Raw genomic sequence first — 27,625 nt, forward strand, 5'->3', positions numbered from 1 at the left:
AAACATGACCAAAGTCACAAAATGAGAATTCAGTAATTTAGTTAGTGGTACAATAAAATATGAAAAGAAAATAGAGCACAAAAATACTATTTTGAGAACAAAGTAGGGTAGTGATTTACAGAAGGTACAATTAATGGATGAAAAGTGTTCCAGCAAACAAATTCGATGTGAGCAAAGACAAGCGGACCGTGAGGGCCCCTGTCGAAAACCGAAAACCAAAAATAACAATCTCTGTATAACACAAAGTAACAAATCCTTAAAAAACCTAAAGGCTAGAGGCAATAACCCAAGTCCTAATCCTAGAGTAATGAATCCCATTCTCTAAACTTCAAAATGATTACTATAACTAAACGATCATTGGGAAATGACTTTTAAGTTTTAAATACAATGGAAGAGCACAAAACACATGAAAACAAAATATCACACCACAAATAAAAAATAGAACAAAACCAAGCGCACCGTTAAATTTGAAGAAGTGGAATAACTTTCTTGGAGTAGAAAGACAAAATGCTAAAAAACACAAAAGTAGAAAGTAAAAATAAATGTTGGAGATCATAAGAACGTAAAATATCCAAACAGAAAAGGTGAGCACTCCTCATTTAATGATGAAGCATGTTTTTTTTTTTCATTAGGGAATATCACTTCATTTACAATCACCAATCCTGCTACGAAGGTATTTCCTAATTAAAAGTAGTTTTGCTTCAACTTTCCAAAGTTACGACCTTGTAGTTCATTTCCAACGGTCACTTATAGTTATAGTAGCTATGATATTTACTTAAACCCAATTTCAGTTACCAATTTATTGAATTTGATGATTATCCAGGTGGAGAGATCAATTATTTGTTCAATTACTGTCAAATTATTTCAGACTCGGAAAAGGTGAGTCTATAGTATACCTAAGATTCTCCAGTGCTATAGTTCTATATTTATGATGGTGTGTTAGTATATGATCTATTGGCATAATTTGTTGGTGTGTTTGAAAAATTGATGTTCCATAGGCAAGCTCAAGTTGTTTATACATTTTAACATGGACCATAAAAACTAATACTACATTTTAATTTATCGTGATTTCAACGCGTAAGAGTAAAATGCATGTTATGGAGACTTACTCAAGTGCAAGATAATGCTCACTACGCCCGTGGAGATGTAACTCTTGAAGAAGTGAATGTCGGTGAACGAGCACGTGTCTGAGAATAATTTAGAAAAAAGAATCACATGAATATTTAAATTACACACGTGAAAAAATCAAACAAATTTTTTTTATACTACTACATTTTTTACAAAAAATAGTACATGAAAAATTAAGAATATCAAAGTTTATTTAAAATCCTAAAGCACCCGATTATATTTTTGTCTAGTACTTCCAATATACCTCCGGAAATTACTTCGATTAGTAAACATTGTAAAAGTAAAAAATCAAACAATAATTAAATCAATTATATTCAATTAATTAATCAAAATAAGTTTAAGTTAAAACTGTAGGCCCATTCCTTAATCCTTATCATCAAATCCAACAATATTTGATTATCATCATCTGTACTCATGATCCATTCCAAACACTATTTAAAATCCCCACAATATACTGCCCTGTTCCACGGTGCTCTCTCATTCTCGGTTGCACCCATAGTCTACTCTCTTTGTGTACCCTGTCAACTCTCTCTCTCTCTCTCTCTCTCTCTCTCTCACAACTTCATCTGTCTCTGCACTTCACATTTGCAACAGAGAGTGAATCTCATCCCCAACTAACAAATCCCAAATTCTTCTTCTTCTTCTTTCCGGCGAATAACCAGAACCGTTTGTTCTCTCCATCAATCAGCCGTCCACCTATATCTCACCGTCGTTCCCTATCGTCGACCCACTCTCCTCAGCTCGGCCCGACAATCAGCAGCTAAGAAAACTGCGCGGATGCCGCTGCCGACCAGCACTCTCAACACAGACAACAACACAAGAAATTGAGCCACAACTCAGCCAAGGCTGGTCGTTCCCAATCGTCGACCCACCCTGCACACCTAAGCAGCTTTCGATGCCAACGCCGACCGGCACCCTCAACGCAAGCAACAAAGCAAGAAACCCAGCCCCAAGACAATAGTTCTATTGTGTTCTGGTGTGCTCAGTTTTGTGAAAAAATTCTAGGGTTCATCAGAAAATTTAATTTTACGAAATAAAAGCTCGCCTTGTTTTTTTGGTGTAATGGATTTCTCTAGTGTGATTTTTGGTTGAATTTTGATCGGACTTTGCACTTTCACCGTTGAATTTGGGGGAGATTCTTACGGCAGAAGCCGCAGAACTCCTTTCTTTTCGTCGCCGGAACTGTATCACAGAGAAACATAGAGTGAAAAGGTAAAAGTGAAAAACCAACAATTTGCGAATCAGATATAAAGCAGAGTCAAATATTGGAAAAAAGTCACAAATGGAACGAAAATTACGAAAATGCCATGGGCACTATTTTTTCTACAGTACTATTCCTCCCAATAGTACCCCACTCCTCTCTTATTAAGATTGTTAAATATATACTAAAGAAATGGACCATTATTTTAATTTCTAAAACACTCTTACAAGTTGCAATTAACTTCAAATTAAAATTATTAAAATATCAATTACATCCACATTTGGTCATCGGAGTTGAATATGACTTCGCCGGAACTTTCACTTTTCTCTCAGGCATTTCGTCGAACACCATCCTAAAAACGAAGAAAAATAGGATTTGAATCATGATTAAGTCCATTAATTTGTAGTGACTGGGGCCCACATTTGTAGTCCACAACCTCAAGTCTTCCATTAATTTGTATGGACGACTTGACTCAAAACCCACACCCATCAAGACTCTCAAGTCAAGCAAGTCTTCCATTAATTTCTATGGACGACTTGACTCAAAAGCCACACCCATCAAGACTCAAGTCAAGCAAGTCTTCCATTAATTTGTGTATATATATGTGATGATTATTGGATGCATAATACAATCACAATTTGCAGCCATGGAGATAAAGCTTTATTGCATTTTGCAGTATGCATTCCTAATTACCATAACCTTCCAAATGCTTTCTTCTGAAGCCAAAAAACCTACGAGCCTTGCAACTGATCAAACTGCCCTTCTTTCACTCAAACATTCTCTCTTACTTGCAACTAATTGGACCAACTCGAGCTCCGTCTGCAGCTGGATTGGCGTCACTTGCATTAGCCCATTAGCCCATTAGCCCATTAGCCCATTAGGTTTTTATTATTAGGTATAAATAATGTAATCTCTAAGTTTATTGGGTATGAATGAATATATTTTGGTTGATAGTTATCAAATCTCTCTCTTCTCTCTCGATTTCTGGAGTTTGAGCGACTCGAATTGCTCCACCGTTGATACGGATCGTATCAATTGGTGCTTTCATTGAGAGTATTTCTCTTTGAATATTAAAAAAAAAAAAAATGTCAAAATCGAAAATTCTTGCCGCCATTGAAGAGCTTCACACCTCCATCTCCAGCTTGCAACCCTCCATTTACGCCAATTTGCAAGCCACAAACCCATTCCCTCTATCCCCAACTACTGCTCCAGATCTCAGCCTGTTTCCACTCTCTTCCCCACCACCCCTTATTTCCCCAATCTTACATACAACTAACTCCATCTCACTTCTTCCCATTCGCCGTCTAAGCCGATCTGAAATCGAAGCTAAAAATGACCTCGGGTTGTGTTACAATTGTGACCAAACCTGGTCCGATACCCATCGATGCCGCAGCAATTTCTTGATTATGTTCGGCACTGACGACGAGGATGACTCCGGCGATCCTAAATCTCCAGATTTCATGGTTGGAGTTGAAGCTACGGTGGAGGATTTCTCAAGTCCTTCACCATTCCCAACCACTCACAGCCCCTCTCCGATTTTCTCGCCGTCGGCACCCTCCGCCACCACCGTTACTCCAACAGATCGGCCCTTTACTGATGTTCCGTCCCATCTGCCACCCAAAGCTATTCCACCTCACTCTGTTCTGCATTCACCCACTCCACTACCATCGACAGTTCTCCAACCGCCGCCACCGCCGCCGTCAACACCTCCACCGCCAATACCACCTCCTCCCACCGAGCCACCCCAAACGTACCGTCTTCCCCTGCAACACCACCACCATCGCCGCCGCCACCACCACAACCACCGCCACCAATAACTCCTTCGGGAAATCCCCCACCAACGCCCACCCCACCTAGTCAGTCACCACCGTATCCGACCCACCGTTGCCGCAACAAAAAAATACTCCTTCTGGGTTATGGAGACGATGACCTTGATCCACCAGGCAATCCTGTTCCGGTATCTGGTAATCAAATTATTGAGGGTGAAACCCCGCCGTCGCCGTTCCCACTAATCTCAATCTATCTACGGCGAGCTAGGGTATGTCGTGACTCGTTAAGGCCGCTAGTTGAGATTCATAGTTGGCCCAGGTCTAAAAATGAAGAGCCCAACCCAAGCATTATATTTGGGCCCAATATGAGTGGCCCTATAGCTTTGATTGAGGCTGCCCACGACCCAAGTGCACAAGCTCGCCACAGTAGCTTTCTCCGAGATTATGAAATTGGGGTTCTTCCACGGCCTCAAGGCTTGTCTCTGCTATTAACCACGCCACATCATGTCGTCGACGTCAAGGAGAAGGATCGTGGACTTGGTCAAGAAGTTCAGCTATGTGGCGAACCGCCGCCGAATCTCGTGGGCACGCCTAGCTGATCCGCATCAGTTTTTCAGCTAGGACTTTTGCCGAGCACATGGTGGTCGTAGTTTTATCAAGCTTCTTAGTTGATTTTCAGTCGGAGCTTTTATCAAGCATGAGTCGAGCAGTTGTATTTTGGCTCTTTTTAGTTTCGTTTTTGCAATTAGTGGGCCGAATCTTGTATTCTCATCACCATTTTTCGTAGCTTCACCTTGAGGACAAGGTGATTGTGAAGGGGTGGGGAATGATACACCCAGCCCATTAGCCCATTAGGTTTTTATTATTAGGTATAAATAATGTAATCTCTAAGTTTATTGGGTATGAATGAATATATTTTGGTTGATAGTTATCAAATCTCTCTCTTCTCTCTCGATTTCTGGAGTTTGAGCGACTCGAATTGCTCCACCGTTGATACGGATCGTATCATTGCGCCACCAAAGAGTAGCTGCCTTGAATCTCTCCAACATGGCTGATACAAGGCAGGAGCCCACTGCAATTGGGCCAGAGGAAGTAGATAAGCCCGCGACTGAAGTGGAAGAAGGCCCAAATGAAGACAGCCTAGTTGAAGATGTTGAAGCTCGGCGCACGAGAGCCCCACCTGCTCGTTTCAAAGACTATGAGTTGTATTAGGGCTTTATGGTTGTTATTGTTCTTCCCATGAATGGTCCCCTCCCCTGTCCTTCTCCTTTCAGTTAGGATAGGTCTGTGAGTGTGGCAGTAGTATCAGAAGATGTCTCTCTTTTGCTATTTAGCTTATGTTTGTATGAGGATCGGTTCATCTGAGTAATGAAAATTATCCTTTCCTCCTATATTCCTCTCTTCTCCTGGAGTTAGACTTGCTCTAAGTAGTCCTTACCTATCAATTGGTGCTTTCATTGTTTCTTATGGCTCACGCTGATATCCTCGCCGCCCTTCAATCCCTACAAACACAGCTCACCACACACATCTCTTCGTCCGCTGATCAGTTGGCGGCGACCAACGCTGCCGTGGCCGACACCAACGCTGTACTTCAGCGGTTTATGTCCACCATGGAGACCCACATCACTTCGTCTTCCTCCTTTACGCGTCACCACCCGCCTCCGCCCCCACCGGATCCTCCATTTCGTTCCATGAAAATGGAAGTCCCCCGTTTCGATGGCTCAGATCCAGTTGGCTGGATCTTTCGAGTAGAGGAATTCTTTGCGTTCCACAACACGCCGGAGGATCAACGTCTTCGCATCATATCTTTCCACATGGAAGGTCGTGCGGCGTCGTGGTTCCAGTGGATGAAGTCTAACCAGCTCCTCTCCACCTGGCCGGTTTTTCTTCATAGTGTCCGTCACCGATTCGGGGCGTCCCTCTATGAGGATCCACAGGGCGCCTTGTCCAAGCTGACGCAGACATCGTCGGTGGGGGAATTTCAGACCGAGTTCGAGGAATTAATGAACAAGGTAAAAGGTATATCGGAATCCCTGCTGATCAGTTTCTTCATTACGGGGTTGAAATCTGATATCCGCCGTGAGCTAGCTTTTACGAAGCCAACTACTCTCATGGAGGCTTTTGCTTTGGCCCGCGCCTACGAGAATCGCTTGGCTGAATCACGCCAAGAGCTCCGTTGGCCTTCGCGAACTGTGGTAACGGCGACTCCAATCTCCTCTGTTCCTTTCTCTCCTACACCGCCTACTTCCTCCTCCGTGATCAGTCCTAAACCAGGGGAGCCTCCTAAATCCTCGGTGCCGTTGCTCAAGGGGCCGCCGCCGGGGCCCTCCTTACCGGTCCGCCGCTTCTCGCCCCAGGAGCTGCGCGAGAAACGCGAGAAGGGCATTTGCTATAATTGCGATCAGAAGTGGTCTCCGGGCCACCGTTGTCGTAGCCGTTTCTACGGTCTCTTCGGCACTGACGATGAGCCGGAGCTCAGCGACATTGAGCCAGACTCTCTTCCCACGGCAGAGGTGCAATCATCCGAGGCCCAGCTTCCAGACGCCACCGTTTGTGGCGATATTTCGAGCCTCCACACCCTCTCTGGCCTTGGTCGCCTTAGGGCACTTCATCTGCAGGGCACCATCTCTCGTCGTTCGGTGTGAGTGTTAGTAGATAGTGGGAGTACTCACAATTTTATTCAACCAACGGCAGTCCAAGCTCTCCGCCTCCCTATGGCGGCGATTCCTCCGTTTCGTGTCTACGTCGGAAATGGGGATTTTCTCTTATGCTCTCAAGTCTGCTCGGCTGTATCGATTGAGATTCAGGGGCAAACTCTTTCTGTGGATCTTCACATACTCCAAATCGCCGGTCTGGCTATCGTCCTCGGAATCCAGTGGTTACAGACCTTGGGTCCGGTCATTCACGACTACGCCGCCCAGACTATGGTTTTCCACCGTGAGGGGGTGGCCATAACTCTGAAGGGCGATCCTACTATTGACATTCACCCCATTTCGTTCTCTCAGTTGACGGCGGCAATCCAACATAAGGAGATTGAATTGTTGTATGCGATTTACATTCGGGCCGGCCCAAATCTTGATGGGCCTATTTTGCTGAGTTATTTGGAAGGCCCAAATGACATCCCTACACCAATTTTAACCCTTCTTGAGCAGTATCAGCAGCTCTTCTCAGCCCCGACTGGCCTTCCGCCGCACCGCACCATTGACCATCGGATTCACCTTCAGCCGACTACGACACCGATCAACGTGCATCCATACCGATACCCCCAATTCCAGAAACAAGAAATGGCTAAGCTCGTCACTGAGATGCTAGAGCAGGGCATCATTCGCCCGAGCCACTCTCCGTTCTCATCACCGGTTTTGCTCGTTCGCAAGAAGGACGGCTCCTTCCGATTTTGCGTCGACTACCGTGCCCTCAACGCAGTAACGGTAAGGGATAATTTCCCAATTCCTACAATTGATGAATTGCTTGATGATTTGGGACAGGCAAGGGTATTCTCGAAGTTGGATCTTCACTCCGGCTATCACCAAATCCGGGTTCACCATCGTGATATTGCCAAGACGGCGTTTCGCACTACGGATGGGCACTATGAGTTCTTAGTGATGCCCTTTGGCCTCTGTAACGCGCCGTCGACCTTCCAAGCTACTATGAATCAAATCTTTGCTCCTTTCCTGCATTCCTTCGTTGTCGTTTTCTTTGACGACATTCTCATCTACAGTGAGTCGATGGAAGACCATATTGCTCATTTGGAACAAGTCCTTCGTTGTCTTAGCAACCATCAATTTGTGCTGAAAGCTTCCAAGTGTGTGTTCGGAAAAGCTTTAGTTGCTTATTTGGGGCATGTGGTGTCGGAAGGGGGAGTGCAGGCTGACCCGGAGAAGATCGCAGCTATGCAATCTTGGCCAACTCCGCGCACTGTCAAACAGCTTCGCGGCTTTCTGGGACTGACAGGTTATTATAGAAAGTTCGTTCGGCATTATGCGAGCATTGCCGCTCCGCTCACTGATCTTCTCCGTGCCGGCTCATTCTTGTGGTCTCCGGCAGCCGAACGTGCATTTGAGAGTTTGAAGACAGCCATGTCTACCACCCCGGTGCTCCGTCTCCCTGACTTTTCGTTGCCTTTTGTGGTCGAATCGGACGCTGCAGAGACCGGCATCGAAGCGGTTTTGATGCAAGGCGAGCAACCCTTAGCCTATTTTAGTAAGAAGCTCTACCCTCGAATGCAGGCGGCGTCGGTTTACACCAAGGAGTTGTTGGCGATCGTCGAGTCCGTGCGCAAGTGGCGCCAATACCTGCTGGGACGTTTCTTCATTATTCGAACGGATCAGCAGAGCATACGTGAGCTGATGCAGCAGACTATCCAGACCCCGGAGCAACAAAAATATGTGCGCAAGTTATTGGGGTTCCATTTTCGAATTGATTATCGAACAGGAGCATCCAATCGTGCAGCGGATGCCCTCTCCCGACGACCAGCAGCAGTTTCTGAGCCCGCTGATGCAGTGATCGGTCTTTCTTATTCCATTCAGAGCTCGCCGGTTCCGGAGATATTGGCCACTATTCGGCAAGAGAATTCCTTGAAGGATGATCTCTGTGACCTGCACCGCAAGTATGTACACGGAGAGTTAGGCTCCGAATTCTCGGTCGTCGACGGCATTCTCCGTTTTAAACACCGCATACATCTGAGCAGCACTTCTGAGCTCCTTCCCCGACTGCTCCTTGAAGCTCACGCCACTCCCATGGCTGGTCATGGAGGCGTCAAACGCACTCTGGTGAGATTAGCATCTTCGTTTTACTGGCCGCGGATGCAATCGGCAGTCAAGGCCTTTGTTGCATCGTGCTTAACGTGTCAACAAACGAAATACTCCACGCTACCACCAGCTGGGCTTCTACAACCTCTTCCCATTCCAACTCATGTTTGGAAAGACATTACTATGGATTTTATCACCGGTCTTCCATCGAGCCGAGGGTATACTGTCATATTAGTGGTCGTCGACCGCCTAACCAAGTTTGCTCATTTGGGGATACTTCCGACAGCATTCACAGCAGCAAAGACAGCAGCTTTGTTCCTAGACATAGTGGTGAAGATACACGGTTTCCCCGCCTCCATCATTTCCGATAGGGATCCAATCTTCCTCAGCTCGTTTTGGCAGCAGTTGTTCAAATTGAGTGGGACTACTCTCAAGCACAGTACGGCATTCCATCCCCAGACCGACGGGCAGACGGAGGTCACCAATCGCACCATCGAGCAATATCTTCGGTCTTTTACCTTGGATCAACCGTCGACTTGGGCAGCACACGTGGGGTGGGCGGAATTTTGCCTTAATACTTCTTATTGCCACAGCATCAGGATGACACCTTTTGAAGCCTTGTTTGGCCGCCAACCATAGATGATTCCTCACTATGCAGCAGGCTCGACTAAAGTTCAAGCTCTCGATGAGCTTCTGCAGCAAAGAGATGGAGTACTTCGACGGCTGAAGGAGAACCTCCGTCAGGCACAAGCTCGGATGAAGCAACAAGCCAACCGTCATCGCCGGGACTTGGAGTTTCAGGTGGGAGATCAAGTGTTAGTGCGTTTGCAACCCTATCGGCAAACTTCAGTTCGAGGCCGCCAAGCGCCCAAATTAGTTCAACGTTACTACGGGCCCTTCCCTGTCACGGAGAGAATCGGACAGGTGGCCTATCGTTTAGAGCTCCCTCAATCCAGCCGCATTCATCCGGTCTTCCATGTTTCCAAACTCCGCCGATTCATTCCGGCCGGCACCACCCCTATCTGTTCTCTTCCAGCTGAATCATTTGATTCCCGGCCTATTCGACAACCCTTGGCGATTTGCGGTGAACGCCAAGTTCTGACACCGGCCGGCCCCCAACGGCAAGTCTTGGTTCAGTGGCAAGGAGAGCCACCGGAGAACTCGACCTGGGAAGCTCGTGATGACATGCAACGTCAATTTCCATCCTTCAACCTTGAGGACAAGGTTGGTCTCGAAGGAATGGGGAATGATACAAGGCAGGAGCCCACTGCAATTGGGCCAGAGGAAGTAGATAAGCCCGCGACTGAAGTGGAAGAAGGCCCAAATGAAGATAGCCCAGTTGAAGATGTTGAAGCTCGGCGCACGAGAGCCCCACCTGCTCGTTTCAAAGACTATGAGTTGTATTAGGGCTTTATGGTTGTTATTGTTCTTCCCATGAATGGTCCCCTCCCCTGTCCTTCTCCTTTCAGTTAGGATAGGTCTGTGAGTGTGGCAGTAGTATCAGAAGATGTCTCTCTTTTGCTATTTAGCTTATGTTTGTATGAGGATCGGTTCATCTGAGTAATGAAAATTATCCTTTCCTCCTATATTCCTCTCTTCTCCTGGAGTTAGACTCGCTCTAAGTAGTCCTTACCTATCAATGGCTCTATCCGGCACCATTCCACCACAGCTCGGACACCTCTCCTTCCTCGTCTCCCTCGACCTCACCAGCAACCTTTTCTATGGAGATTTGCCACAGGAACTGTCTCTCCTTCGCCGTTTGAAGTTCATATCTTTCGATCTCAACAATTTCACTGGATACATCTCTCCGATGTTGGGTCTGTTACCAAAATTAGAGTACTTGTCTTTAAGCAACAACAGCTCCATAGGTTCCATCCCAAAATCACTCTCAAACCTCACAAACCTACAATTTCTTGACTTATCTTCCAATTCTCTAAGTGGAGAAATTCCAAAAGAGTTTGGGAGACTTCAAAGTCTACAAATTCTAGCTGTTCAATTCAATCGTCTGTCCGGTGCTATACCATCAGCCATATTCAACATCTCGACCCTTGTAGTTATAGCTTTGACAGGCAATGAATTGAGTGGAAGTCTTCCAACAGACATGTCCAGTAATCTTCCATCTCTTACTGGGATTTATCTTTCTTACAATCAGCTGAGTGGCACGATTCCCACAAATCTATCCCAATGTTCACGGCTTGAGGTGTTGAGCCTCTCTTACAACTCTTTTAGTGGGGAGATACCTTCAGAAATCGGCTACTTAACATCTCTTCAGGATATAGCTCTTGGTGGTAACAATTTGAATGGTATGGTTCAGGTTCTTATCACATAAATTTGTGTAAATGATATTTTATTAGTTTCATGACACTCTTTTTGCCAGGAATACTACCACATGAGATTGGCCATCTTCAGAGTCTGGTTACTTTTGGTGCTGAACGGAATGAGATTGCGGGCTCAATTGATTTCAATATTTTCATGAATATGTCTTCTCTGCAAACCTTAGCACTAGGGCGTAACAAATTCACGGGGAACCTTTCTAGGGATGTCGGGAATATTACCATGCTAACAGATTTGGATCTCTCAGAAAACCATTTTACAGGTACGACAGAGTAATTTTCATGTAAATTGTCTGTTTAGCTACAATATGTGTTTTTAGCTACAGTTTTGAAATCTCATCTTTTGCAGGGCTTATTCCCACTGAATTTGGCCAACTTGACCATTTGGAGACATTAGTACTACAGTTGAACAGCTTGAGTGGTTCGATTCCACATGAGCTCTTTAACATTTCAACTCTTCGGAGTCTTTCACTTGCCGGCAATGCTCTGTCATGGGTTCTTCCAACCCATTTATGCCATGCCTCTCCCTTTCTTGAACAACTTTATCTTGGCATAAATTCTATCACCGGAGCAATACCCAACGCTATCTCTAACTGTTCTCAACTCATAAATCTCTCACTTGTTAAAAACAAATTCAGTGGTTATATACCAACTCATCTCGGCAACCTAAGACTTCTTCAAAGTCTTCGACTGTCCAGCAACAATCTTACCCAGGCACCATCATCATCTTCCTTCATTACTTCATTGACAAATTGCAGGTCTCTAGCTAGTTTGTCAATTGGTGATAATCCTCTAAATGGTGTCATTCCAGCTTCTGTCGGGAACTTATCTACCTCACTTCGAACATTCATTGCCTACTACTGCAAATTCAGTGGCTACATTCCTATTGAAATAGGCAATCTAAGAAATTTGATTAAATTGGATTTGCAAGGCAATGAGTTATCTGGTAATATTCCACCAACTATTAGACATTTGCATGAACTTCAGGGATTATATCTGCCTGATAACATGTTGGGAGGCTCAATACCACATGCTATATGTGATCTATTCAGCCTTAATACTTTAGTTATGAGCAATAATCAATTTTCAGGCCTAATTCCTAAATGTCTGGGAAATGTCTCTTCTTTAAGAAATCTTGATCTAGACTCCAACATGTTGAATTCAAGCATACCATCAAGCTTATGGGGCCTAAAAGATTTGATCAAATTAGACTTGTCTTCAAATTCATTAAATGGGTCACTACCTCTAGAGATGAGTAACTTAGAAGCAGTGATCTATATAAATGTAGCAATGAATCAGTTGTCAGGGTCAATTCCGAAGAATATCGGAAAGTTGCAGAATTTGGTTAATCTGTCTTTGGCAAATAATAGACTAGAAGGTTCTATTCCTGTGTCTATGGGAAGCATGATCAATTTGGCAAATCTCAACTTGTCGTATAACAATCTCTTTGGTTCAATTCCAAAGTCCTTAGAAGCACTTCAGCACCTCGACTACTTTAATGTCTCTTTCAATAGTTTAAGTGGAGAAATTCCTAATGGAGGTTCTTTTAGAAACTTCACTATGGAGTCTTTTAAGGGTAATGAAGCATTGTGTGGAATCCCCAAGTTGCATGTCCAAATTTGCTCTTCGATTTCTAATCACAGATCAAAGAGAAAGAAGGTGGAACGAGCTTCATTTATAGTTTTTGGGGTTGTGGCTTTCATCTCAGTTGTTTCTTTGGCCTTTATAATTGTCAGAAACAAAAGAAAAGATAAGACGAAAAGAGAAGTTGATGAGCTGATATTCATTGTGCCGGAAAGAATCTCTTACTATGAACTGCTGCAAGCAACAGAAAGATTCGATGAAAGCAATTTACTTGGCACTGGGAGTTCTTGCTCTGTTTATAAAGGGATTCTTAACAATGGGAAGAATATCGTTGTCAAGATATTTAATATGCAGCTAGAAGGTATTTCAAGAATATTTGATGTCGAATGTGAGATACTACGTAGCATTCGACACAGGAATCTGACAAGCGTCATAAGCAGTTGCTCCAATGAAGAGTTCAAGGCATTAGTACTTGAATATATGCCAAAGGGAAACCTTGAAAAATGGTTATATTCCCACAACTATTGCTTGAATATGATGGAAAGATTGAATATAATGATTGATGTTGCATCTGCTTTGGAGTATCTTCACCACGGTTATTCAATGCCCATTGTCCACAGCGACTTGAAGCCTAGTAATGTGTTGTTAGATGAAGATATGGTTGCCCATGTAAGCGACTTTGGGATAGCAAAGTTGTTATGCGATGGAGATAGCTCTGTGTTAACCAACACGCTAGCAACATTGGGTTACATCGCTCCAGGTGAAGTTTCTCTAATTATATTGATTACACTTCACTTTCAATCAATTAATTGTGTCTTACTTAATTACTGCGTACATCATGATTTTTGTTGTTCCAGAGTATGGCTTGGAAGGGCTAGTTTCAACAAGGTGTGATGTGTATAGCTACGGGGTGATGTTGATTGAAACTTTTACGAGAAAAAGGCCTAGTGATGATATGTTTTGCGGAGATATGAGCTTAAAGAGATGGGTCGAACTCTCACTTTCAGAGATCCCACATGAAGTCATAGATGCCAACTTAGTCATGAATTTGGAGGAAGAAATGATTGACAATAATATGCAGTGTGTATCATCCATACTTGAATTGGCTCTGAAATGTTCTGCAGACTCTCCCGGGGATAGAATCAACATGAAACAAGCACATGCAGAGTTGCAGAAAATCAAACATCGATTTTCCCAATGAGATTCAAGTAAGCTATTTCAAAGTTCTATGTTATTTCTAAAAGGATATTCATATCCCAAATTTCTATCGCAAAGTTAGGTAATGATGTCTTCTTCATTCGGTGGCTTTGATGAGGCATGTAGTGTTGAAGATTTTGAAGAGGCAGTAGATGCTAATTTGGGAGAGGAACTGGATAGTGGTGAGGTGGATGACATAAAGAATGGAAAATTTGGCTTGTTCCTTTTGTTGGTTTTTGCTATCATTGTTAATTCGTTCTTCTTGTTTCTTCTTTTTTTCTCGTTGTAATAAACGAGTACTCTTTTTCCTTTACTGGTGTGGGTTTTCGTCGGAAAGGTTTTAATGAGGCTCGCCCTTAGTTAGCGTCTTTGTGCTTTCAATAGTTTGCTAGGTTTTCTTTTTCGTTTTTCTCCTTTTATATAATTTCTATTTGAACAACTGATGCTCTAGATTTTTCTATTCCTCTTTCCTCCGTATTTTATGTTCTTGAGTTTACATATAATCTTATTTGTCACAGCTTAAAAGATAATATAGGCAAACATGATACATTAACCAAAATAAAGATAATTTATTTAAAATTAAAATAATAGACCAAATAAAACTATTTTGGCCAATAAACGACAAATGAAAGTGACATCCATATTTGTTGATGTTTTAAAGTTTTTTAAAGGATAATTTATTTACTAAATTTATAGTGTATAAAATGAATTAGATTTAATAAATCTTGACGCTTCAAAAAATATGTAGTAGAGGCAAATAGTCAATAAATTAGTATATAATTAATAAAAAAAAACTAATTTAACAAAATCAATCAGATGATTTAAAATTAAGAGGCATTATGTATATATATATATATATATATATATATATATAGGGGCGCGCTCCAGTGAGACCCCCTATTTTTCGTGAAACACTAGGACAATGAATAAGACATATAATACTAATGAACAAAACGTATATCTAACGAACAAGATGTATATACTGATGAAAATTAAAATTTAAAAAATTCGTAATGAATAAGACATATATACTGATGAACATGACCGTATATACTGATGAACAATGCAGTATATACTAATGAATAACAAAATTTAAAATATTATGCTCCCTCCAGGATTCGAACCCTGCGAAAAAAAATCACCCTCCAGATACAATATCAGCCATAGGATTGATAAAATAAACGCACCAGATCGTGCCCTAGATCTCACTAAAATTAGGGGGTCTCATTGGAGCGGATATATATATATATTACTAGTATGTAATTTATCGAAATTCGACAGGTAATTACTTTAGTTAGATTTATAGTTATGTATAGTAAACGAAACAATTTTTATACCTGAACGATATATTTAAATTTGATATATAAAATAACGATTTTACAATTCGCTCTCATATCAAAAATGTATAGTAATACGTGTTGACTATCCACATATATTTTAAATATATATAAATATAATTTATCACAATAATTGACTATCCGTCTCTATACAGACTCGAATATTATAAAATAAACATTAATATACTAAAATAAGAAATTAAAAAAAAATCATCTAGGCATATTGATAAATGTCCGTACCCGTCAAGAATGTATATTAATCATACCCAAATAATTTAAATAATCCACTGATCACTATTTTTACTAGCGACAAAACTGCAACTAAACAGTGTAATTGTAGCACGAAAATAGCAAGCAGAGTGTCGTATCCACATGGACTATTATAACGAATCACTCTAAGTAATCCTAAAAAAACTCTAGTAATATTCAGGCAAAGCAAAAGATTAAAGGTTTTAATTGAAACTAAACTCAAATAACAGCAAATGAGATTCAGATAAAAGAAATCAATTGATAAAGCAACTGATCATAGGGTAGTAAAGTCGTTAGCTAAATCCACACAATCAACCTATTAATCCTATTTACCAGTTTAATCCACTTATGATGAGAGATTACTTAATTAATCAATTACTCTCGCTAGAACAGCAACGATCGTAGATTAATAAATTCTCTATCTCCGCTAGGTCTCAAGAAAATCTACGTACTAACTCCCAAAAGCACATAAGAATTGCTCTCTATGATCCACCTATCTCCGCTAGGTCTCAAGGTTAAAATCATATCCTACATTCCTGAATCCGCTAAACAGTTATCTCTGCTAGGTCTCAAACCGAATAGCTACACATGTAAATTATTGGCCACATAATCCACAAGAATTCAAGCACCAGGAATAATAAATCATAAACTGAAAGGCAAACCTATTAACAAATTAATCACATGAATCTAATTAACTATTTACAAACCCTAGAATCAGATAAAGAACTTAGTCAGACATAGTAAAAGAAAACATAAACATAATTAAAAAGACAGCAATTGAAAGAACTTAATTAAATAAAACTGAATGAAAAATCTTGAATCTTCAATCTTCGCAGAAATCCAATCCAAGCTCTCTAAACTGGAAATCAATGAAACTAAAAGCTAAATAACTGAAAAACTAAAGTTGGGAACCCTAAATAGGTCAAAAGAAGACCTATATATAGTGTCAGGGTAAAAAACAGAGTTTGAAAAGAACTCTAAAAATCGGAAAAACTCGCAAAATCGCCCAACTCGACGACCACCGAGTGGGTCGCCGTGTTTGTGCTGAAAAACCTCCAAAAACGGCGCTCACCGAATTTCCAGAGCGAGGCATGAAAACGAGACAGAAAAATCGGCAAACAACTCCAGTAGGTCGCCGAATTTCACATACAAAACGTCGATTTCGACGATCTACACCAGTGGGTTGCCGAAATCGGACTATTGCGCGCGACGTTTTTGTTTTGGCCATATCTTACTCGTCCGAACTCTGATTTGCAATCCGTTTGTGCTCACGAACTCCTCTCGAGACAAAATACAACTTCTATTTCAGTTCATATTTCCAAATTCGATCTTAACATTCCTGTAAAATCGATCAAATTTTGAGAAAGAATCATATTTCATAAAATAAAGCAATATAAGCACAAAATAATCATCCAACACTCAATTTCCTATAAAATTAACATCATATGAACATTAAAAACTATGGAAACATGAGTGTTATCAAATCCTCCAAACTTAAGCCATTGTTCGTCCTCGAATAATGAGAAGAACACAATCAATAACACGAATGGGTAAGAAATCTAGCTCGTCGATGCTTCCGAAAGATAAAGAATGATAGAATTCTCAAATCCTCAACAATTAAGCAAAAAATTTACCAATAAACACAACTTATAGTAAAATCAACCTCAACATTCCAAACAATTGAATCTCACAAAGTATGTGTATCACTCGACTCTCAATTGATGAAACAGGACGTGTATACTCACATCGAAATTCAATACAATATAATTAGTCGGAAATAATGATGAAATGGTAACTTTGGCCTTTGGCATTTCTAGATGATTGGATTTTTGAATGTCTAGGTATACGTGATGTGTAAGTGTAAGAAGAATGAACACGCTCGAGTTTGGTGTCGAAGATGAATGGGATTGTTAAGAACATTTCCCCTGTCTGACTTTTGAATATCTAATTCAGTTCTTGATAATGTTTCTTTGATATGCTCTTAAGTAAGAATTGTCACCTCCCTCTTTCATTTATGCTGACTTAGAGCTCTTTAAAACACCTTATAAGCTGTTTTAGGAGTTGATAAGGTCTTTAAAATAAGCTTAACCAAAGTGCCAAACACCCTCTTAGTAGAGAAACATTGTTTTGGACTTGCTCGTACGTGTTGGGTGTTGAAGATGAATGGACTTATTAAGAACACTTCCCTTGTCTGACTTTTGAATGCTCTGAAGTAAGAATTATGAACTCATCTAGCTAAGGTATGACTGAAAGATATGCTGACTTAGAGGGTGTTTGGCTGAGCTTATAAGCTCCTTCAAAGTGTTTGGCAAAATAAGCTCCTAAACAGCTTATAAGCTCCAAAAATAAGCTCCAAGAGCTTATAAGCTCCCAAAAAAATAAGTTCATCTACCCCAACTTATTTTTTTATAATCTTATATGCAACAATCATTTTACAATTATTTTTCAACTATAATTTATTATTTTCATCATATATCATTCAAGTTCATTTTTCTTCGATTTTCTCTCTCTAGCTTATAAGCTCAATTATCCAAATACTTTGACAACTTATAAGCTCTTAAAAATTACATCTTGTGGAGTGTTGGCCCAATATCATTAATTCCCCAGCCCAAACCCAAGCCCAAAAATCCCTCACCCTCATTTACCCTAAATCAGTCTCACCCTTTTTCACTCTCTCTCATCCTCCGCCACTCTCACCTCTCCCCCCCCCCCCCCGAGACCCTTCCTCTCCCCCGACCTCTGATCTCCTGATCTCTCGAGCTTCCCCCACCATTAATGGCTGCCCCCTTTTGTCTTCCCACAAACCATTTACTCGACCCCTATTAATCCCCGCTGCATTGCTTTCTATTGGGGTAAGTTTTCACACACTGTTTGACCGGAAGGCTCTGCTATTCCTTCCTGAAGTGTCGCCGGATTCCTGTTCGTGGTTTCCTGATTGGTGACTGTGTGTGTGAACCTCGCTCCGATTGATTGCGTGTATCGCCGGATTCCTGATAATTGGATTCCTGTTTGGTGATACACTGTGGATTTTGGTGGTTGTGCAAAGCAAGACTTGAGTGCCGATTAGTTCTCCATGTTCCCTTGAGCCGTGATCATTAACGCTGCCGGAAGAGCCGAGCCTACCGTGGGAAAAATCTGAGCCACCTGTGTCCCTGGGACACTTTTTCCCACCTCGAATCTTCTCCGATCTTTCCTGCTTTTCTGTCTTCCTTCGTTTTCTCTCTTTGTATCTGTTGACTTGTTGCTTCTCTTGGTGTTCTGCAGGTACAGACAGGTGAAGACGAAGGTGAAGAATCGTGAAGTGAATCTTGGCACTAGAGTGCCGTGTGAAGGCGGCAGGACGGTCGGGAACCAAGAGGTGAACCTCCGGCTAGGCGAAGATACCCAACACATCTTATAAGCTCTTTAAAATAAGCTTAGCCAAACACCCTCTTAGTAGAGAAACATTTTTTTGGCATCTTCAACAACTTGCACACAAATCTTGAAAATGATACTCATCTCCTTTTCTAGAGTAATAGCAGCAAGTTTCATAGTTAGAAAATTTTTCACAGATTAATGTTGAAGCTTGATGCATTGCGTGAATATATTCTGAAGCTTACTACAACTTGCTTTTCAGTTTAAAGTTTACACTACAGAGAATGTTCACCATGGCGAATTTTGTGCAGATTTTTTTCAAGGAACATTTATTCACCTTGTAAGACTGACTGATATCTTTGAATTAATCTTTTAATTTCTCATAATGCCAATCTAGGCATTATGAGAAATACAAACAACTACAATGAAGTGCATACATTTCAGTTTCCATTCCACGTCTTTTTTAAGCTTTCTCAGATCTTGAATCTTGGCATTTTTCTCCTCCAAGCTCAGCTTCAATGCAGCCAATTCCTCAGATTTATCTTGAATTTTTCCATTCTTCATCTCTTCCAACAAGCTTCTGAAATTTACTTGCTCTTCTAGCTTATCCCTTTCATTCCTCAGCTGCTGCAATACCATGGCCGCATAATTTGTGAAACCCTATTCTGGTATCCCTGGAGGTTGACGAGTTCGACATTGAGGAGGAATTGAAGCCTGAATGAAATCAACTCCTGTCAATTACGGCTCGTTTATTCTGAAGAAGGGCTCGTTTGCGTGGAAGAAGAAGGGAAGAATTCCTATTACTTTCTGAAAAGCTAGTATACTTCGAAGAAGAAGAAGAAGAAGAAGAAGAAGGGAATGGCTGAAATTAGGGCTTGTTTATTAAATCTGAAATTTGTTTCCCTCAAAAAATAAAAAAAATCTGAAATTTGGGCGACACATCATTTGTCCAAGTGTTCCGACGTGATTACGTGTAAATTTCTGACTGCCACGTCATTTTCACGGTTGAGGGTTTTTTGGTTGTGGGAAAAATCAGAAAAAAGTGAAAGGTGATGCATTATAGAGCGGATTTTAAAGGTGATGTGCAATACCATAATTTAGTGAAACTTTGTGTATTTAGGGGCAATTAATCCTTTTGTTTATAGGGTTTAGAAAATATAATACATTTTATTGAATGAAGGTAAATACTTATACTTACATAAGTATACATTTGTGCGAACAAATGTATATTTTATGTTTATTAAAAGTAAAAATTACTATAAACAAATGTAATAATTTGGAGCGCGGGTCAGGGTCACGGATTTGGGCGCGGGGCGACCCGACCGCATGCTATGCAAATCACATTGCTATTTATAGAAATAACTCATTTACTTGTTCTTAATTTTATCTACTTCAGAGTTATAAAAATAGAAATTATCTACTTCAGATTATATGGATATTTTTTGTGGTAATCTTTTATACTGCCCTATTTAAAGTATTAATTAATATAATCTCTTAAATAATTTATAAGTGTTTATCACACGGACCATTTCAATTTGTTGTACTTTCTTTGATCTAGACTAGATCTATATTTTCACCAAATATTAATTAACTAGTACACATTCTACTTATCTGTGAACAGTGAGGTCCATGATTCAAATCCTACTGCTCCCCTCCTCCAAATTAAAAAAAAAAAAAAAAGTACACATTCTTTTGTAGTCCTTCGTGATTCACCCAATAGGTGAAAATCTTTCTAAGTTAATACTGAGGTTTAGGGATTAAAAAGAAATTATGTTAAATCGAATGGAATAGTCTAAAAAATGCATATCAAATGAGACAGGATGGAAAATATATTTTCCCCATCGACGGCAGGACACCCACCAAAATAAAAAATGCATTTCAAATGGGACAATCTAAAATATTATGTGGCGATCATGTTTAAATTTGATTTTTTTTAACATGGCCATCTAATTAAATTATATAACAATTGTATCAATCTTTACTTGAATTTCCTGACAAGATTATGTTGTATTTAAATTTGATTTTTTTAACATTGCCATATCTATACTAATAGAAAAAGAGCCTAAGCATTATATGGGACAACTTGTGGATTGCCTATTTTACCCCTCTACATCTACATATAATTAAAACTACTAAATATAATAAATTTTAAATTGGTGTAATCTATTAAATTTAACACAATGGATTCGAAACCAATGTGAATAATTTTTAAATTGGCGTAATCTAGCACATCACCAATATGTATTGCATTAGAATTCTACCTTCACAAGGCATCCTATTCTTCATTGCCAAACCTACCCACAAGAGAATCAGCAGTCCTCGCCAAAACCAACCCACAAGAGAATCTCAGCAGATATTCGTTCTCCCAAATCTCTGGCCGTATACAACAACCTCGCAGCCGCTTTGACCTCCGGTCTGCCGTGCTTCACCGCCGCTCTTAGTGTTTCGAAGGCCGTTTGAGGTTAGTTTTGATTCTCGCTTCGTTTACTTTATAGATTCACCACAAGAGTTGTCACATTTATCAGTTTCATTCGCTTTGAATACCTTTCTGGTTATAATATGTCCAGGTCACCCGACAAGTTAAACACTTCGAAGAGAACCATTCCGTTCGATTTCTCAAAAATCGTCGAATGCTTAATTAGTCGGGCAGAGAAGCTTGAAGGTGATCTGTCAAGGTAAGGATATCCATGTTTTGGTCATGGAAGGATATATGCAAATAAGATTGACACTATTATGGATTAAAGAAGCAATATTTTGTTTGCCAATGGAATTTCATAATTTGCTCCGCACATGGGTACGCCTATGATATTATATTCAAATTTCAGGAGATTATGTTTTGTCCCAATATCAAAGTCATTGCTCAATATCTAAGATTATTATATATATATATATTTTTCAATATATATAATATCAAAGTCTGAGCTTGTGGATTGTGAAAGTTAGGCTTTATAAAATATAATGATATAGTAATTGTTTTGCTGCCATATCAATATGTTTATATTTACTTGATTAGAGTTACACTTATAATTATTATTAACATTCCTTTTTGTTGTTATTTGTTTATTATTATTTATTATTTTCGGTGTTACAGAATAAATATTTTTTTGCAGGATTTTAAAATTTATTGTCACACCCCAATCCTTGAATGAAAAAATATAATCGAGGTGCAACTAATTCATAGAAATAAACAAGGGAAAAATCTTGTTAAAACCGAAATAGGATAGAAAGTCGGGCTATGCCCCTTTGGATCACAAGTTTTGTTTCATGCTTCTGACAACCGACATTCAGTAACATAAATTTTCAAAAAATCATTTGTTGGAATTAAAGTAAATTCATTTTCTTTTATCCGGCGTGAATCATCTAAAATTCTAAGTTCAAAAAAAAATTACTCTAAATTTAGCTAGGGAAAAGCGGGGCGTTACATTTATATACACTAACTATGAACATGGAAGTTACATTGCGCAAAACAAGCTCATCTTCAGGTATTTTCTATAGCATGTGCGCACAAGCTTCTAAGTATTTATATTCTATGTTATAATCACCACATATCACACAACATGAGCACAAATCAAAATATTTTTTTAATTAATATATTTATATTTATATATTGCAGCTAATGAGGTATATAGACAAAGAAAAAATCTACAAAGACAAAAGAAATGTAAACGAAATGCAAGTGATTTGAATTGTAAGTATTACATTCTTTTAAGATAAAAATACGTTTAATGCATTATGATAAATTATTAATGTTTTTTTAATTATATTGTTTATCTATTTTGGTTCATTGCTACATGAATTGAAAAATGTGCCTGATTGCATTCATTGTGGTGCAAGAAGATTTGAATATGAACCTCGTACTTTTTGTTGTGATAATGAAAAAGTTAAACTTGCATTTTCTGAAGTTCCTCCGGAGTTGGATGAATTGTTTACAGCCCAGTCAGAAGAAGCTATTAATTTCAGAAGGAATATTCGTGCTTATAATAGTATATTCTCATTCACTTCGTTTGGTGTAAAATTGGACAAAGAATTGGCATCTGCAAGACGGGGAGTTTATTCTTTTCGAGCACAAGGCATGGTTTATCATGATCTTCCTGGATTGATCCCACAATATACGTACATTTTTTCAGCTATACTTTTATGACACACAAAGTGAGTTTGAGAACTTAATTAACATAATGCAAAATCAAGTTTTGTCGGAAGCAGTAGTTGTACAGATGCTCATGAAAATTTTAGAGATCAACCCGTATGCAAAATTCTTTCGAAGATTGAAAGATCAATGGACAATGTTCAGCTTCATATTTCTAAAGATGTCAACTTAGATCAACGAGTATATAATTCTCCACATGCATATCAAGTTGCAGCTATATGGGTTGAGAGAAATAATGAAAATATTCCATTGGAGCGGGATATTGTAGTTCATGCTCATTCCGACGACAGACATAGAATAAAACATTATTATGGATGTTATGATCCATTGCAATATCGACTTCTTTTTCCAATGGGCGAAACAGGTTGGCATCAAAACATTAGAAAGATTGATCCAGCATCTTTGGTTCATAATACAAATTCTGTTTCTACTTCTACTTCATTAGCAAGAACCATAACTGCAGGCGATATTATCTCCAATGAAGAACAAGGTATCTCTATTAACTTTTTATAAATTGATTGATGATTAAATTAGTTAAGTATTATTTTATATTTGTATAATGTTTGTGTAGCTCACTCTGACCCTGGGAATGTTTTCACGGCGACGGCGTATAACCGGCCGTGTTTACTTCTCTCCCGGTTTTGTGTCTTTTTGGCTTTTAGGCGACGGAGTCTTACCGGACTTTTGCCTTTGCGTTTTCCTTGGGGGAGAGCCGGGTTTGTTTGGGGACGATGGTTAGGCCGGAGTTCTGGAAACTTTCCCTTCCGCTCTTCCCCTTTTTTTGTTTGGTCTTTTAGACGGGTACTCTTTTCCCTTTTTGCGGTTTTTCCCACTGGATTTTCTGCAAAAAGGTTTTAATGAGGCTCGGCCCTTAGTCTGCTTTTCCTGTGCTTTCAAGGGTTTTTTCTAGGTTTTTTCTTTTTCTTTTTTAATAAAAATCGCAGTTTAATTTAATAATTGATTTTACTAATTTGATAAATTGTAGTATGAAACTTTTGGATAATTTTATTATTCTAAAGTTATATTATTCCAATCATGAGATTATAATTCGCTTTGAGTAGAGAACATTCTTTTCATTCCCACCCATTAACTGTAGCATACTAATCATATAAACAATAATATAAATTTATTTTCAGAATTTTAATTGCAAATATTTATGCTCCACCTTAGCTTAAGGCTATTTACTTTTCTCATTATGCATATGTCTTAATGAAATCCCTACTTAATCATAATCTATAAATCCTATCTATGAATGAGCTGAATCGATAAAGTGTTGATTTGTATTTAGAGTGTTTAGGTGATAATGAATATATTTTAAGCAATTGTTGACATTTATATTTATTTTGTATATTGTTATGTTTATTTTATTTTACTAATCACTTAATATAACTTTTTTTATTTTTATATTGTATTTTTCTATGTTTTTAGGTGTTAGAAGAGAAAACGTTAAGAATGTATAAGATACATATTAAAAATCCAAGACAATCCATACTCTTATTAGCTGGAAGATTATTACAGCAATATATAGTGGATGTGTACATAAAATTGGAGACAACAAGACTGGATTATTATTGTCAAAACCAATCAAGTATGAGAGCAGAATTGTATCAAGGAATTGTGGATAGTGTCTTTAATGGACAATTAAGAGGGAATGAAGTTGGCAAAAGAATTGTTCTACCAGCAACATTTATAGGAGGACCAAGAGATATGCGTCGTAGATATCTTGATGCATTGACATTAGTACAAAGATTTGGAAAACCTGATCTATTCATTACAATGACTTGCAATCCAGAGTGGAAAGAAATACAATAAGCATTATATGATTGTCATATGATTGTCAAACAGCTCCAATCATTATATGATTTATTTCTTTATATGAGACATGGGCACGTTGATTTTTTTGAATGCATTCCACTCCAAGCTTCCTGGGGTATAAGGGGTTTTCATACCTACCCTATTCTTAATATATAGTTTATCAATATATATTTGGGAAACATCATTCACAAATATATGGTTTATTTCATACTGCACAGATATATATATGATTGAGTTTTGTAATCGCAGTTGCATTTCATTTTTATCAACACTTACATATATGACACATTAAAATGATCGAGCATTATATATTTATGAAATTTGATGTGCCTATTATTGTATATTTAATTTAAATGTAACAGTGTAATGTGATATATTTTATATTCATCTATTATATATTCCCCTTACTTTCCCTAATTTAAGAATAATTAATATATAGTATCATGTAACACATTTAATTATATTACGTTAAATGAGATGTTATATATACATAATTTTATTATTTTTATTGTAGGATATATAATATTCAACAATGACGACAATCGAAACTCTGCAAGTAAATGAAAGATCATTTACAATTGCATTGAATGCTTTGAGAATAGGCCACGAAGTAAATTGTGGACCTAATTTAAGCACAAAAATCTGGAAATTGATAATGGTTGACAAAGAGGTAAGTCACAAATTTAATTAAAACTTTAATTTTTACAATTTATATATTTATCACTCAATTTGCAGGGTGTCCAAATTGGAGTGACAATGTTCAATAATGAAATAAGCAAATTTGGAAAAAAGTTTGAATCCAATAAAACGTAACGTATTTAATCTCTAATGGAGAGGTTAGAAACGTTAATACTATGTATCCACTCATCCATAGAGAAAAAGAGATCATACTCAATAGATACTCTGATATAAAGGAAGCATTCGACGAGATAGAGTATAAAATACCATATAATTTTGTGGAGTTCAACGATGTGGAACAAAAGCTTGACAAGGAAGAAGAGTTTGGTAAGTGAAATTAGTTTAAAATATTCCTTCAAATAAAACATATATTAAACTCTAAATATATAATTATATGAATAAAAACAAAAAAAATGTCATGGATATTTCTGGAATGTTAGTACAAGTACAAAAAAGTCAACAGATTCCTATCAAAGGAGTGAACAAGGCTGTGAGAAACATAACTCTCATGAACAAAAAGTAAGTTCTTTATTTATTATTTGCATCCATCTTTCAATTTCCAATGCATATATATATATAGGCATATGTTATTTTTATTTAATGTTTCATGCATATACTATAATTTGTTCATAACCTTAGAAAAATAACTATATTTGAATTCACTCAATATTTCTCGTAGATTTGAACTTCTAGAGATATCTTTATGGGAAGATATCGCGAAAAATGAAGGACATGACCTTGAACAAATAACCGGACGGAAGTCAACTGTTGCAATTTACTATGTCATGGCAAAAAGGAAATTTGGTAACAAACATACTATATATATTTTCTTAAAATAATACTTCATTTTTTTATTTGTAAACTACTATATATATATATATATATAATATTATTTAGGTGGTATACTCTTGCAAAATACAATGAGATCCGTCTTGCAAATTACACCAACATGCAAAGAGATCCAGGCGATCCAATCGTACGTAGCAAAAAATAAATAAATTATATAGTTTTTAAAAAAAATTCAAACATATCATTTAATATTATATGCAGGTGTTCTGATGTTGATGATGATGCATTAGCAATTGCTAAATTAGCAATGGCACCAAAAATAAAACAAGCAAAGGAAGTCACTCTTAAAGATCTCAGAGACAATCAACATTTATTATCAGAGGTACGATATTTAAATAATTAATGATGCATTTCAAAAGTACATAATCGACTATTTCTATAATATTATTATTTTTTTTATCATATATTAGGGTGTTTCGTATTGTTTTACGGGAATTATCGACAAAGTTTGAAAATAAAGCAACAATATGGTATGATTCTTGTAAAAATCGCAACACATCTTTCTCCTAAATTGATGAGAATGCAATATGCAAAAAATGCAATGAAGAAGTTCTTGAGACGTCGCCCAAGTAAATATCAAATTTAAAATTACTACCAATTCAAAATTAGTTAATGACACAATAACAAAAATATACTAATTTTTATCATTTTATATAATTCTAGATACAGAATCATAATAAATGTTATACAAGGCGACTGCAATGCACGTATTACACTATTCGGTCAAATGGCAGAGGTATATGTAGGATGCTCTGTGGATGAATATATTTCTTCAATCAAAGAGGTAAATTATGATTTCTTACTAATTAATCACTTACTATAATTTAAATTGTTAATATTACAAAATTCGATATATTATAACAATTATATATTTTCACAGGGTGAAACAGAATCCACATACTATAGACGACTAAGCACACAAGCGTACACAGAAATGCGCTTCATGACGATGCTCAAGTCTAAAATTCGATCAACGAGGAAATCTCAATATCGTAGCAAATGCAATCGAAAAAATGGAACCAATGGAAAGCATCGATGTTGGAGACATTGAAGAAGAGCCGACTGAAGTGGAGGAAAAGAAACATTCACCCGAGAAATCAAAAAAGAAAATTCCGTCTAGAAAGAAAAAATCTACGATGGAGGTGCAGCCCACAGAATCGCAAAAGAAAAAAAGAAGGATAACCAAGAAAAAGTTTGATGACTACATTGACATTACAAGTGACGACGATCTGCCGC

The 27,625-nt window shown here is 38.5% G+C and overlaps 3 protein-coding genes and 1 long non-coding RNA gene across 4 annotated transcripts; all 4 read left to right on the plus strand.

Annotated features, from left to right (window-relative positions):
• Nucleotides 1-3,735: 3,735 nt before the first annotated feature.
• LOC131007845 (proline-rich receptor-like protein kinase PERK10) lies at nucleotides 3,736-4,697 on the plus strand. Its single transcript, XM_057934759.1, has 2 exons — nucleotides 3,736-3,932; nucleotides 4,004-4,697. The coding sequence occupies exons 1-2, from the start codon at nucleotides 3,736-3,738 to the stop codon at nucleotides 4,695-4,697; spliced, it is 891 nt and encodes a 296-aa protein (XP_057790742.1).
• Nucleotides 4,698-9,485: 4,788 nt separating this feature from the next.
• LOC131007846 (uncharacterized) lies at nucleotides 9,486-10,253 on the plus strand. Its single transcript, XM_057934760.1, has one exon. It carries the CDS (start codon nucleotides 9,486-9,488, stop codon nucleotides 10,251-10,253), a length of 768 nt encoding a protein of 255 aa, XP_057790743.1.
• A 232-nt stretch (nucleotides 10,254-10,485) lies between these two features.
• Nucleotides 10,486-14,130, plus strand: LOC131007847 (receptor kinase-like protein Xa21). The gene is made up of 4 exons (XM_057934761.1): nucleotides 10,486-11,149; nucleotides 11,224-11,442; nucleotides 11,529-13,523; nucleotides 13,621-14,130. Exons 1-4 carry the CDS (start codon nucleotides 10,486-10,488, stop codon nucleotides 13,962-13,964), a joined length of 3,222 nt encoding a protein of 1,073 aa, XP_057790744.1. The 3' UTR covers nucleotides 13,965-14,130.
• Nucleotides 14,131-21,103: 6,973 nt separating this feature from the next.
• Nucleotides 21,104-24,003, plus strand: LOC131012671 (uncharacterized). The gene is made up of 2 exons (XR_009097415.1): nucleotides 21,104-21,361; nucleotides 21,468-24,003. It is a non-coding gene; the product is annotated as an uncharacterized LOC131012671 (long non-coding RNA).
• Nucleotides 24,004-27,625: the final 3,622 nt, after the last annotated feature.

Source organism: Salvia miltiorrhiza, chromosome 2 (assembly GCF_028751815.1).
Source record: "Salvia miltiorrhiza cultivar Shanhuang (shh) chromosome 2, IMPLAD_Smil_shh, whole genome shotgun sequence".
Taxonomy (NCBI): domain Eukaryota; kingdom Viridiplantae; phylum Streptophyta; class Magnoliopsida; order Lamiales; family Lamiaceae; genus Salvia; species Salvia miltiorrhiza.

Bases quoted from the DNA above. Each gene is read 5' to 3' on its own strand.
- LOC131007845 (XM_057934759.1), top strand. From the start codon at position 3,736: ATGTTCGGCACTGACGACGAGGATGACTCCGGCGATCCTAAATCTCCA. The intron at 3,933-4,003 runs GTCCCATCTGCC...TACCATCGACAG, and splicing joins CGGCCCTTTACTGATGTTCC to TTCTCCAACCGCCGCCACCG.
- LOC131007846 (XM_057934760.1), top strand. From the start codon at position 9,486: ATGATTCCTCACTATGCAGCAGGCTCGACTAAAGTTCAAGCTCTCGAT.
- LOC131007847 (XM_057934761.1), top strand. From the start codon at position 10,486: ATGGCTCTATCCGGCACCATTCCACCACAGCTCGGACACCTCTCCTTC. The intron at 11,150-11,223 runs GTATGGTTCAGG...TCTTTTTGCCAG, and splicing joins TGGTGGTAACAATTTGAATG to GAATACTACCACATGAGATT. The intron at 11,443-11,528 runs GTACGACAGAGT...CATCTTTTGCAG, and splicing joins CTCAGAAAACCATTTTACAG to GGCTTATTCCCACTGAATTT.